The sequence below is a fragment of the Cupressus sempervirens genome, chromosome 9 (genome assembly GCF_028749045.1).
Source record: "Cupressus sempervirens isolate cs-2001-9-10 chromosome 9, ASM2874904v1, whole genome shotgun sequence".
Taxonomy (NCBI): domain Eukaryota; kingdom Viridiplantae; phylum Streptophyta; class Pinopsida; order Cupressales; family Cupressaceae; genus Cupressus; species Cupressus sempervirens.
In genome coordinates, this window is record NC_143126.1 from 418,168,093 (window position 1) to 418,183,295 (window position 15,203).

General features: G+C 36.4%; 1 protein-coding gene across 11 annotated transcripts in view; it reads right to left on the minus strand.

Moving 5' to 3' along the window:
* Positions 1-2,565: 2,565 nt before the first annotated feature.
* The window catches only part of LOC149539079 (Mitochondrial substrate carrier family protein), a 159,732-nt gene continuing 147,094 nt past the window's right edge, over positions 2,566-15,203 (minus strand). For 4 of the 11 annotated variants that reach the window (XM_089800434.1, XM_089800433.1, XM_089800428.1 and 1 more), the window contains one exon: positions 2,566-3,010. In XM_089800434.1, the coding sequence (XP_089656560.1) occupies positions 2,914-3,010 (97 nt within the window). In that variant the 3' untranslated portion in view covers positions 2,566-2,913. Of the gene's footprint in view, positions 3,011-4,351; positions 4,443-15,203 lie in introns of all 11 variants that reach the window. The other 7 variants (XM_089800427.1, XM_089800431.1, XM_089800436.1 and 4 more) reach the window with 4 other exon arrangements.

Genomic DNA, 15,203 nt, shown 5'->3' on the forward strand with positions numbered 1-15,203 from the left:
TTTTTTATAGCATGGACATCACACAGTTGTGCACTTAGGATCAGGTATAGCATTAACATGGATGGTTATGGATCAGGGAGTTGGGAGGAAAGATTTGCTCCATTCCATTCTAAATGGAGATTGGTCTACTATTGAGCTCTTGCCACATTGAGATATTATAGGTGTGCATAATTACAGCTAGAGTGAGGTACTCAGTTTTTAGATAGCATTTTATTTTATGATAGTAGCACATGGCAGGTTGTCCTAATTGAGTATACACTTGAGCTATTTTGGATTCTTGGTATCCAATTGATTGGTGTTTGGGTTCATGCTGAGTTGTTTTATAACTTTGGGGTTAGAAGATGTTTACACTAGTGTAGTATTGTGGTAGATTTGGGATCCAAGTATTTGGTTCTAGTATACAGATGTGGATTGCTTGGGGAAAACAATCTTTTGGAAGGGAGGACTATCATGTCCCCTCTTCTAGGACAATGATTCTCATTATGCTATTAGCCCATTTTGCCTTGGTCCTACAAGTTAACTGAGTATTCTCTAGGATCAATTCAATTCTTGGCCTAGGCAGTTTCAACTGTTAACCAATTAAGATTGATTCGATGGGGTTTCCAGACACTTACTATTTTTAGCAAGCCAGCGGGCTCAATATTCTAGGCATTTCAGGGTTAGACTAGGAGCGTCTTTTCAAGGTCTTTCCAACTAGCTATCACACACATATTTGAGTCCATTTGATTAGAGATTTCAATGCGTGGAGATTTAGTTGATTTATTGTAAAGTGGCTTTATAATTGAAACTCATATTGTTGATGTCATGTCATTATCTGTGGGCATTTTATTTCCTTAAGTGGGGGAAAAGTATTGTTTTGAAAAGGAAATAAAGAAACAGAAAGGGGGAATTAGAAAGAGTCACCTATCTGTTCTTAAAAGGGAAGGAAATCGTTTCTAGCATGCTTGGTTTTCGCATTTGAGTTTCACTTTCTCTCTTGGAGAGTTATTTTTGAAAGGTTCATATTTAAAAGGGTGGGAGGATGGAAACCCTCAACCATGGGTGTGGACGGAAACCCATTGTCAGTTGGAGACATCGTGCAAGTGTTTCACATTATATTTCAGGTTCCATCTTTTCTATTATCCAATCTTCTTGTAGTTTTTGTATCTATGATTGGATTTCTGGGTTATTTTACTGAAAAACTTGAATGAAGTATTAATTCTGAGAATGCATCTCTACTGGAGATTTAATGCAATAATATTTTGGAGTTTTTTCTGGTGAAATCTGATATAAGTTGCAATATATATTTGTTTAAAAAAATCTGATTTTCCATCAAGGGTTTTGGGAAAATATCCAGTTAGGGATATTACAACTGTCATGAGGTTTAGAGGCTACCTTGCAAGGTTGTGTCTTAACCAGAGTCTTGTGTAGTATTTAAATTCACTTCATGTCTCTCTCAACTCTTTACTAATTCATTTTTGCATATAGCGATTCATAAGCACCTTTTGATTATGGTGCTAGTAAGAAACCATACCGATGTATGAGGGTTCTCAGACAACTTTGTATGAGAAAGTCTTTTCAACAGTCTTCTTGGTGTATATTAGTGTGCCACAATTCACAAATATTCTCGATACTTCTATTGATGCATACAAGCATAGCTCCCCAAGTACATTAATTTATAAAACTGCCACAGTGAGTTTCTTACAATATGTACATGTATCTTTAAACACAATGATGGAAGAGTTAATACTGCATGAGTATCAACAAATAATAATAGTCAACCAGAAACAAAGAACAGAAAGCAAATATTGACTGGTAACACCAATGTCAAACATGAGATGGCAAACAAAAAGCTATAAAGGCCCTATGGGGCCAACTGCAGAATCACAATCCAACAGAGCATTATATTATAAGTGAATTGAAACATGAATTAAAAGACTACAAGCTTATTATTTTAGTTAGATACTTGCAACATTGTTAAGATTTCAAGCAAGCTGTCTTAAGAGATATGTTTGCATTTCTTTGTGGAAATTTGAAATTTGTGTTGAGAAAATAAGTAGATATAAGTGTTCCAAATAACTGTTATTTGCTGGGAGGTAAAATAAAACTGTAAATTGTGATTCCACTCTAGATGACCCTATCACAGACAAGTGGATCCGCTAGACACCAGAATACTCAACAATCAAAACAATCAAGAATTATATACAGCTACACTCTTACAGGTTAGCCCACTATAAGCTTGGTCATATCAGCAAATGGCATCTTGGAAAGTGAAAAACAAACTTATCAGTTGAACTTCTGGGGCTATTAAAATGTCTATGTATGCATTGTTTTCCTTTCGCAAGTTTCTTGACCAACCTAGCATTGGAAAAGACTATTCCAGTGAAATAGTAGAATTTACATTTTCTGCAAATGTTTTAAGTGGAAATATTTATATCATCAGTCCAGAACATTAAACGGAAATATTTATATCATCAGTCCAGAACATTAAACGGATTTATCTATATCATTAGTCCAGAACATTAAACACAAAAAGAACCAAGATTACCAAATTCCACAATTAGTGTATGACCAATGAACAAAACATTAGTGCAGAACTGGAATCATATTTTCCCAGCGGGTAACAATAATGGAGGTTAATAGTTCATTTATACTGTTACAAATCTCTCTTGGCAAGAGTTGATACAATTTGATTTCAAAAGGGTAAGCTGTCCCGTGCTACAAGGAAGGAATTCAAGCTTAGTTTAGTTTCTCCTTGAAGGAGAACTAAGAAAGGATATGCAACTTTGTTATTGATGAAATAAATATTACATAAAAAATATTTTTTAACAAATAGGTTATGTTTGTCTGGTTTTAGGAAACAAATCTTGGACTTACTGTTGATATTTGATGCAGCAAGCCATTTCGATGCAGGCTTTCTTCTTATGAAAAATGTCACAAAGCTTTCATACCAGAAAACTCTCTCATCCTCTCATAGACAAGAAAGGTAATTGCAGTCTGTGGGCCCAATCTTGCAAACAATGCAGTACCCCTGATTCCATGCCATTCTCAGAATCAATAGAAGATAAGCCATGAAGAAGCAGGTGCATGCATGATTAGGACACCAGAAAAACTGATTGCAATGAAATGATAATACTTGCATAAAAATAGATGCAGATGGGATCTGATGGGATCTGACAACAACCAAAAACCAAATGGCAGAAAAAAAATTCTAGTACTTCTTACCTAATATCACTCCAAGAAGGTAATCAATAGAAAATCCAAATTCCACTAATAGTAAAAGGCAGGCCATCGTTATAAAAGGGTTTGTCAAAACCACCTAAATGTTTCAGTGGTAACAAAAGGTAAAAGGTAAAACCAGAAATGCTACATTAAGAAAGTCCTCGGTAAATTATTAGGACATTTGAAGTCATACATCGCAATGAAATGGATAAAAACAGGTAAAGTACCTGTAAACAGGTCACTGTATATGATGAGCCACTACAGAACATATCTCCAGTGATGAAAGGGACTTGACATAATACTTAAGAAGACAGAGAGTAGGCAACCATTTGGAGCTATTGAATGAGCATGATCAAGCACTCTATATAAGAAACAAAAATATTTCTAAATTGTCAAATTGAGAACGGGAACAGATACGGATACATGGGTATGAAACGCTGGTAAGGCATAATTTTATGTAGGTTGGGTACATTTTTTGTACGTAAGCATGTGTGTGTTGATCTATCTTAGAGTTAAGTTCAGAATGCCATACACCTATACGTATGCTAAACAAAACCATTACAAACTTCGAATTTTGAAACATACTGTTCTAATTTAAATTCAGGTTTCTATACCAAAAACATTAAGCCGAAATCTCATGATAGATAAGTTCAGAGTTTTCTATTCAGCAGTCTAGATCTTAAAGATGTCCAAAAGATCAAACTAGAATCACTAATTTTGGGATTTTTAAAACAAAAATCCCAGATGTATACCCACAAGTGACTCATTTCAGAATCAGATTCCGGTATGTTTCATACCAGGAAATGCTCAGAAAAGTCCTACAGTTCAGCAACTTAGAATATTGAGAAGTTTGCAGCTGACTGGGATGCAGTGGGGCCATATCAAGGGGCAGCAGAAGCAGACTAAGTTTTAGTTTAAAGGAAACATTACATATGCAATCCAACAAAACCAAATTGTGATATTGATAACCCAGTTATATCCATCTTTACATTACCTATATAAATATTTCCATATAGCTTACAATCATAGCACTCATTTGCTCTACAAAATAGAAATGATATACAGCCACAACTGCGTCTGGATATAACATTATTCTGAAGCTTTGCCTAATGTATTTATGTTTGGTACAGAATGACTATTGAGAACTTACCAGCTTTTAGTTTTCGCAGTTACAACTTCATTAAAAAAAAATTGAAGTATTAGTTCTTGGAACAGGATTTGCTTCCTGATTAGGCAAGAGCCTACAACACAACAGTAACTAGTGAGCTTCTTATGTGGGAGGTCTTGGATTCAAGTCTACTCAAGCTTAACACATAAAAATAATTAATTAAAACAAATAATAATAACTAATCTAGGCTTTGGCCCACTTCTGATGAAAAAAAAATTTGCTTCCTGATACAGATAAATCAAAATCATTTTTTCTCATCCATCATTCTGTACTTTCTTTCAACTTACTTCTTCATGTGATTACTTTTTAGGTTCAACACAAGTAGTCTAAAATCCACTAATCTGTGAACATTGCACCATTAGTTTACTATGGAGTTTACCTGCAATATGTGAACCTGCCAAAGTTCAAATCTACTTATAAGCACTGACAATTTCCTGGCCAACATTTATCACAAAACAGAAGATGTAATGGTTTATGTTCCCATCCCTCCCAAAATCATACCTTTTTCACTACTGCAACTGGTGTTCCCATTTCGGGTCTGCAGGTTATGAGTGCAGATGGTGATCTGTGAACTGGGCCTCTGGATTTTTCTAGGGTTGTTCAAGGCTGTGGCTTCCAGAACATCATGTCATGCTAGGTTGTTGGCATCTACATATGGATTGGCTAGGTTGTCACTAAAAAGATCCGTTAGCCCACAAAGCAGGGCTGGGTGTAATGTCTCTGGGTTGGAACTATCGTCATTGATGTCAAAAGAAAATTAATGTCATGATAATTAAATGAATGGCATTGAGCATGACCGAAGATAGCATATTTGAAAGTGAAAATGACCTTACTTCCAAGCCTACCAAAGAGATACACTTGGAGTGCTGTCCCATGGTTCTAGAGACAATTGAAATGCTAGAGGTTACATAAACTGTTGATTATCGTATTTAATTTGGTAAACAGGGATGTGGCAGACATGTAATAACCCCAACTGGTTATAACTTCACCAAACACCAAATTCTTCTCTAATTCAGTTGTTTGACATTTCATCAAACACTTTGCAAGCAAGCTCTAATACCACTTGTAATAACCCCAACAGGTTATAACTTCTTCCAACACCAAAAATCTTTATACTTCAGTTGTTTGACATTTCGTCAAACACTTTGCAAGCAAGGGTCCTCTGACTGATATAATTTTTCAGATTGCTGCAGTGATTCTTGTTTGGATTTGCCTCAAAGAGAATGCTTACAAAAGACTCCAAATTGTTTAAACAATGACGTAACATAAATATGCAACTAATTTTGGCAATATTCAATACATATATGAGTTCTAATCATGAAAATGATCACCTACAGCCAACTGGTATTTTAACAAACAGTTGGTATGCAAGCTAACTGGCTGATAAAAAATGATATATTAATGCTCAAAGACAGTTTTAATGACCAGCAATTGTATCTCCTTAATTGAGAATGAGTGTCCAATACAATATTCATACTAAGTTAGCCAAGACTCTTGGCATTTACAAAGATATCAAAATATGATGATTGCTGGTAAAGTAATATGCACCTACAGCTGCCAATGAAAACTAATGCAACACTAAATATCTAACTTCAATACTCCCCTACAGCAGTACGCTAATCACATGCATGGTTAAATACAACTAAAGCCATGGATTACTGATACCATTGTGAGGAATGTAAAAATGAATGATGTATCTATTAATGAATGATAGGTCTGATAAGAAATGACAATTACAATAGCACTCTATAGTGAAAGGCAACTATGAAATTACACATCGAACCTGGCATATGAAGTCACCTTAAAGTATAGATGTATTGCAATACCACTGAACAAAAAATAACCTTCTCAAGTGCCCAAGTTGTGCCTCTCTAGCGGCCGCCCCTGATTGTAGATGGCTGTAATAATTTTCTTTGCTTTTTCGAATTTGCTTGTTCGGATTGCTTTTTTCGAATTGCTTTTTTCGGACTGCTTTTTTTGGCCTACTTTTTCGGTTCTGCTTTTTCGGCCTGCTTTTTTCGGACTGCTTTTTCGGCCTACTTTTTTCGAACTGCTTTTTCAGCCTGCTTTTTCGGCCTACTTTTTCGAACTGCTTTTTTGACCTGCTTTTTCAAACTGCTTGTTGTACTCAAATATTTTTTCTCAATGTAGCACAAATAGAAGACTAAAGTATCTTCCTCCCAACTGCAATAATTCAAGTGATATTTCACACCCTCAAAATCGCGTACCAATTGAGAGTTTTCGTTCTCAATGGCCACAAATATTTTTTCTCAATGTAGCACAAATAGAAGACTGAAGTATCTTCCTCCCAGCTGCAATAATTCAAGTGATATTTCACACTCTCAAAATTGCGTACCAATTGAGAGTTTTCGTTTTCAATGGCCAGTTGTGACTATTGCAGAAACCCTAGGCTCCACAATGCACATCAACAAACCTCAACATCAACAACAACAAATCTAGATGATTAGAATGAAGCTCGGGGTGCCTATTTATTCTTTTTCCTCCACTTTCTCCAGAAGCTTCTAGAACATTATTTTGTTTTATCTATTAAGTGACTTTATAAAATATTTTATAATTCAAGTCACTTTATTAAATTAATTAAATATAAAGTTACCTTTTAATATTTATTTATTTGATAACTTTATAAATAATTAACTTAATACCACTTATTTAATTAAAATAATTAATTAGTCATCCTCATAAAATATTCATTATTTTGGACAACCTAATTAATTAAATCAAATTGCCTCCAAAATGGGGACATGACAGTCCGCCCTTCCTGAAATTGCTTGTCCCCAAGCAATGGCTGAACAATAAACCAATCAATCCGCCTGGATCCCAAATGTAGTCATGTACTATACTACTATCAATCAACACAGGCTCCTGTAATATCCTCTGCAATATAACCAAGAGGAATCCATAATCAAACTGACAATTACAGCTCAACCAAACTCCAAAATCACAACTGCCAACACAGTAAATACCATCAACGCATCCCACTGGCCTATATGGAATGTAGAATCCAACTCTGCAACAATGGTGAACGCTCCTGAATGAAACTGTACCAAGTATGGAGAATCCACACACTAAACAACTCTTGCAGTCAACACAACTCTGCAGATCACCAGCCACTGTCTCATAGCCATAACTCCCATGCACTGCTGATGGTGAAAAGACATCACAAGATAAACAGCAAGAAATGGAACCCAAACCAAATTTGCCTGCCATCAACTCTTCAGCACAAGGATCAAATGCTAACTGATGCACATACCCTGCAATATAATGCTGATAAAAAGAACCAACCTCAGTCAACAGCTCACCATGAACAAGTGATACAACCCACTGTGACTGATCACCAGCTAAGTCAGGAGATGTTATAGCCAAAGGAGTAGAATCAATAACAACAACTGCTAAAGCATCACTCCCAAACTCCTGCTCTAAGTCGTGTATTATCAAGCTGTCAACCGCAAAACCTATCGCCATGTCATGCTCATCACAACTCTCATCTCGAGGCGTCAAACCGTCCCATAACTGATGACAAGCACTAGGAACCAAAGTACATCTCTGTATCATCATCTCATCAACATGGTCATCAAAGGTAAATTGATGAACATACCTCACAGTGTAATGCCGATAGAATGCGCCAATCTCAGTCAGTGGCTCAGATTGCAATCCAAATGAAACTAACTGCAATCGATCACTAACCAAGTTGGAACTGACTACTACCTCCGAAGACATCGCCAAGGGAGTAGTATTACTAGCAGGAACCATGCCAACTGTCGGCTCACCAACATCACACATGATCTTTGATACAACATCTCTAGTCTTCGTGCCATTAGTACTAGAGGCCACCACCATGTCAGGCATACAACAATCTGCTGCAGCACCCAACTCAACTGAACTTGACTCTAGTGGGAACGAACCTAATATGCCAATGTTAGTATCAAGGATGGATGCATCCCCATCTCCACTGTCTTTGACAATCTCGACCATGGACATCCTCGGATCACTAGACACCACAGCTTGTGACTGTACAGAATCTGATAAAGACTGTAGTCGCTCTAACTCCATGGTCACCTTAACCAAATGAAATTGTGACCCCTCGAAAGCCAATTGTGTACTCTCAAGAATCTCAGAAGTCCCCTCGAGCTGCTGAGTAAGCTCACTCACCTCAACTTCCTTGGCCAACAATGCATCGTATGCTGTACTCCCCGACTCCATAAGATAATCTCTGTCGGCTACCAACTGCATATAATTCTGTCTCAGAATCCGAATAGCCTCCCATAAAGAGTGGATCTCTATCAAGGAAAGATAACTGCCTCCCTGCTCATCACTAGTAGGAGAACCCCATCCATAAACTGCTAACAACTGACGAGCAGCATCGAAATGCTGGCAAGCGATAGCAATGTCTTGCTCACTAACTCTCAACTGACTAGACACATGATAGCACTGGCTAGACTGTCTCCTACAAACCTCCTCTGGCACACTGTCTAAGGGAGTATCCTCAAAGTTACTGGTCTCTAGAGTATTACCAACCATATCCTGCGAATCAACTCCAAAGCTCATATCAACATACGGAGTATCAAAAACTGTAGCATTGCTGTCCAACTCCTCTGTACCAAAAGAAACTGCCAAGGAAGCTAAATCTTCAAAACTACCCACTGCATCCTCCTGGATGTCATCAAGGCCAATATGATCCTGGGACTCATCTGTACACACTGCCAAATATGAAAGATCATCAACACATTCCAGCAAGAATGGTTGACTGGATATATGAACAAAGCCCAACACCGGTGTATAAAAACTAATACCAACATCGAACAAGCTGCTGGCATAAGAAAAGACAACACCGTGCAATCTGCTAATCAAATCCATGATAGCACCCAAACAATCACTGCTACCAAAAAATGATAAAGATCTCCAGTTGACATCCCAAACGCCAATATAACAATCTCGAATCCATATCCGTAAACTAGAATCAGCTGGTAACTCAAGCAAACTCCTCACCTGAGTAATATGACCAATACCAACTAACTCCACATACCTGTCTGACATTGTCCCTATATCCTGGATGTGAATGCAAGATGAATTCTCAACATTATCAACGACCACATATGATCCGCCTGCTGCAGAAAACTAAGAATCAGAAGTGCAAGATGAAACTAAGCTCAGCTCCATGCCATGCTCATTCCCATGTCTCTCCCAGTCCTGTAATGCCAATGGAATATTCATCCAAGAAGCTCGAATGTCCTCAAGCTTGCGAGAAAGCTTGTCAACTTCCTCCTCCTTTCTCCTCAAGGCATCTAAATAGTCTCCGAGAAGGCTAAGAAGATGGTTACGATCTGATAGAAGATGTAAATATCTCAACTTCATCGTTCCCATTCCTTCCCTAATCACCTGTAAGTCAACACAAGAAGACTTTGCCTGAACTCTCTTATGTCGACCCTGTAACTGAATCATCTGGATGTGATCCTCTATCATATCCTGCATTCTGTCATGATGAGATAATGAAGTCACAATACTATCTTTGCTCACCTTGAGCTGGTTGGACAAATCCTGTGAAGTACTACCAGTCTCAACCTCATATGACGAAGCATCTAACTGTGCCTGGTACTCTCTCTCAGCAAAGTCATGAATGCTCAATGTCTGCTCATCTCTGCCAGGTATCTCACCATCATGTACAACAACATCCTCATAATCATCATCTGAACCCACTATGTTGTAGTCACTGCCTGTTGGAACCAAACCATCCTAGTACCTAAGACATCGCCCTTTGGCAGCCTGTATACAACTGTCTCAACTTGAGTACCAAGTTGACAGTTACTATCCATCAGCGTAATATCCTTCACCACTTCTTCCTGTGACTGAACTGAAACCTCTGACTGGTTGCAAACTTGTTTATCGAACTCCTCATTAAGGTTCCTAGTAACATCTCTCACTGTATCAGTCAATGCTTTGCGAGAAGATTTGCCAAATAGAAATCCAGTCGACTTATCCACCTTAGCTGGGTCGGACAACCTGTCATTTATACGGTGGTGCTTAACCAACAGTTCAGACATGTTATGCCTTATTTTCCTAAGTTCATCTCGAATGTCTGAATAGCCATCCTTTCTACAATTCCGACTCTGGATTCTGTGTCTATCAATTGTCCAAGATTGTGTCCTCAGAGACTTTGTACTGTACCTATCCATTATGGATAAAGTAGAGTGCTGATCACTCATGTAAGTTGGTTCTCACCCCACAGGATGGCAAGAAAACCGCTCTGATACCACTGTAATAACCCCAACAGGTTATAACTTCTTCCAACACCAAAAATCTTTATACTTCAGTTGTTTGACATTTCGTCAAACACTTTGCAAGCAAGGGTCCTCTGACTGATATAATTTTTCAGATTGCTGCAGTGATTCTTGTTTGGATTTTCCTCAAAGAGAATGCTTACAAAAGACTCCAAATTGTTTAAACAATGACGTAACATAAATATGCAACTAATTTTGGCAATATTCAATACACATATGAGTTCTAATCATGAAAATGATCACCTACAGCCAACTGGTATTTTAACAAACAGTTGGTATGCAAGCTAACTGGTTGATAAAAAATGATATATTAATGCTCAAAGACAACTATTAATGACTAGCAATTGTATATCCTTAATTGAGAATGAGTGTCCAATACAATATTCATACTAAGTTAGCCAAGACTCTTGGCATTTACAAAGATATCAAAATATGATGATTGTTGGTAAAGTAATATGCACCTACAGCTGCCAATGAAAACTAATGCAACACTAAATATCTAACTTCAATACTCCCCTACAGCAGTACGCTAATCACATGCATGATTAAATACAACTAAAGCCATGGATTGCTGATACCATTGTGAGGAATGTAAAAATGAATGATGTATCTATTAATGAATTATCGATAGGTCTGATAGGAAATGACAATTACAATAGCACTCTATAGTGAAAGGCAACTATGAAAATACACATCGAACCTGGCATATGAAGTCACCTTAAAGTATAGATGTATTGCAATACCACTGAACAGAAAATAACCTTCTCAAGTGCCCAAGTTGTGCCTCTCTAGCTGCCGCCCCTGATTGTAGATGGCTGTAATAATTTTCTTTGCTTTTTCAAATTTGCTTGTTCAGATTGCTTTTTTCGGATTGCTTTTTTCGGACTGCTTTTTTCGGCCTGCTTTTTCGGTTCTGCTTTTTCGGCCTGCTTTTTTCGGACTGGCTTTTTGGCCTGCTTTTTTCGAACTGCTTTTTCGGCCTGCTTTTTTTGAACTGCTTTTTCGGCCTGCTTTTTTGAACCGCTTTTTCGGCCTGCTTTTTCGACCTGCTTTTTCGAACTGCTTCTTGTACTCAAATATTTTTTCTCAGTGTAACACAAATAGAAGACTGAAGTATCTTCTTCCCAACTGCAATAATTCAAGTGATATTTCACACCCTCAAAATCGTGTACCAATTGAGAGTTTTCGTTCTCAATGGCCACAAATATTTTTTCTCAATGTAGCACAAATAGAAGACTGAAGTATCTTCCTCCCAGCTGCAATAATTCAAGTGATATTTCACACTCTCAAAATTGCGTACCAATTGAGAGTTTTCGTTCTCAATGGCCAGTTGTGACTATTGCAAAAACCCTAGGCTCCACAATGCACATCAACAAACATCAACATCAACAACAACAAATCTGGATGATTAGAATGAAGCCTGAGGTGCCTATTTATTCTTTTTCCTCCACTTTCTCCAGAAGCTTCTAGAACATTATTTTGTTTTATCTATTAAGTGACTTTATAAAATATTTTATAATTCAAGTCACTTTATTAAATTAATTAAATATAAAGTTACCTTTTAATATTTATTTATTTGATAACTTTATAAATAATTAACTTAATACCACTTATTTATTTAATTAAAATAATTAATTAGTCATCCTCATAAAATATTCATTATTTTGGACAACCTAATTAATTAAATTAATTAAATCAAATTGCCTCCAAAATGGGGACATGACACCACTGTAATAGCCCCAACTAGTTATAACTTCGTCAAACACCAAATTCTTCTCTAATTCAGTTGTTTGATATTTCATCAAACACTTTGTAAGCAAGCTCTAATACCACTATAATATCCGGTGCAATTTTGACTTTATTTCCAAATTGCTAACTTGAGAATTTCGTCAAACACTTCACACAGAAGGGATATATAAAAATGCCAAACTTTTATTGATATGCTTGCAAAACTCCAAACAACCAACAACAAATGTTTTAGTATCTTTTTTTGAAATGTAGAGCATTGACTATAAATGAAAAAATATGCACCTACATCAATAAGACATTAGGGCAACAAATTCCGATGTAAAACTCTGAAATAAATCATATTAGAAACGATTTCTAAATTCTTACACATGCCCTAAAATATTCAAAACTATCCTCCATGCAATACAAATGAAATAGATAGGAACCTGGTAAACAGCTCAAGGAAATCTAGATTTTTCCTGTAGCGAGTTCCTGTAGCAACAACAACTCTATAGCGAATTATTGTAGCAGATCATTGTACCAATGACACTATAGCAACATTACTATAGCAAGTTACTGTAGCAATATCCAACTTATTCCTTAAATATTACTCCACGAATCTGGCCCTAGGCCACAAATTTAACACAATGAAAAGACTGATTTGTCTTCTCCAACAACTACAGCCCCTTGAAGGGTCTTTCACCAATATGCTCGAATAGAACACCTGTATGATGTCCTCCCAATACCAAATTCACTGGGTATTTCACCAGCTCAAATGGAGGCACACAAAAGAACTCCGTTCTCTAGTGGCAAATGTTGAAACCCTTGGCTCCACACAACTCATCAAATGTAAATGACAATAATCAGATGATAAGAAAAGAGCCTCTCATGCCCCCTTTATTCTTTCCTTGTGAGAGCTCACTTACTTTTCTCCCTAATGTGGAATAAAAAATATTCTTATATTTTCACTTTATTATAATATTATAATATGAAATTATAATATTTTCACTTTATTATAATATTATAATATAAAATAATGCCCCATCATAAAGTGTCAATCCTCAATAAAACCCTCTAACCACCATATTAGCCTACAAAGATCACAATAATAGGCTAATCCCTAAAATTCTGATGCTGGCAAAAATAGAGACATTAAAAGACATGTATACATATGCGGCATACAAATATGGAGAAAATGGCAAATTCATTAACATGATGTAATAGAGATGTCATTAGAGTTCCAGTCACGTGGACACTCATATACATTATTATATGAGAACTCGAGGGTGGAGAGTATGGTCTTCATAACAAGAGAGAAATCTAAAGGGTTCAGTATGCTGTCATATTTGCAATGCACTAAGAATGCTTCTTACTCTTGATGAGAAGAGTTCCCATTGAATTTTTAAGACATTGCGACAAATAAATAGAAAGATGATAAACAAGATTGGACATATTGATAAGGAAGATGAGAGGTGTGTTGCAGCGCTGCTTGCTATTAAAAATTGAATATCATTTTGATGAAAGTGAATGTTATGGATGACTTAGTAGAAGTGTCATTAGTGATGTGTATTCCTTCTCTAAATGGGACTTGTGATTGTGTTTGAATACGATGAATTTTGTGAAATGCTTGCCCTTGAATTGATAGGAACTGAATATGCTTTTGATGATGTGTTTGGCATGCATAATTATGTGGCTATATAAGTAGCAATATGATTAGCTTCCCTAATTGAAACTTGGAGAGGTATCCTCATTTGATGAATAATGGTGAAATATACTTTTGGTTGTTAGATTCACTTATAAGTATCGAAATTAGCATGTGGGCAAATACTAATATCTTATGCAGTGGAAGACAAAAGTTGATTTGTAAATGATTTAGTAGGGGTTGATAAAAAAATTTAAATCAGAGTATGGAAAAGCACACATATGCAATGCGTGTTTCATAATGTGCTTATGTTTGAAGGACAATCTCATGTATTAGTGGAAACATCTAGATTGTAAAAGTTATTTCTTATTATAATATGAAAATAGATTAGTATTTTTTTGTCTCCTTGATAAGATAGTATAAATGATAAATCGGGAAATTGGTATATCATTAATGTTGTAAATAGTTATGTTGCATAATTATGGAAGCAATGAGTTTAAATACATAGAAATGTTGTTATCAAAGGTAATATACCTCCCTTGTGAATGCAGAAAAACCTATACCAATGTCTTGTTGAGTGTTGCATAAAGCCAATACTTGCTTTGTGTATACATGGATGGCGTAATCGAGTGCCCATTAATGGATATCATTTTATGTATTCGGGTATGGGAGAACCATACCACTCTTGCGTTGTTGCTTTGTTTGTCTTCCTAATGGATGTCAACCCAAGGGTTGTTAATAATTCAGTATGTGAAGGGGTAGTAATATTGCCAATTTCTTGAGTAGGATGGATAGCATCTTCATAATGGTGGTCTGAAACAAACTTAGCTTCTACTACTCACAGAAGTAATAAATAATTTCCCCTTCGATGGACTAATTTATGTAATTCATATTGTTGTCCTCAATTTTGACATCACAAAATTGTGGCAACCCTACGCAATTTTCTCATGGATTGTAGGTGTATCCTCTATGTTTCAACTTTCAACCCAGCAATAAGGTGTCATAAAGGTAGTGCATCATCCTCGAATTATACTTTACGTAACCTTGTTTATGTGTTTTTTTTTAAGACTTTCATCAAGTTAAATCCCCAAATACTTGTTAGCAAGAGTTTTTCTTCTCTAACTGCGAGTGCTTGATTTTTGGTAACTTCCGTGTCTTTTCTTTGTTT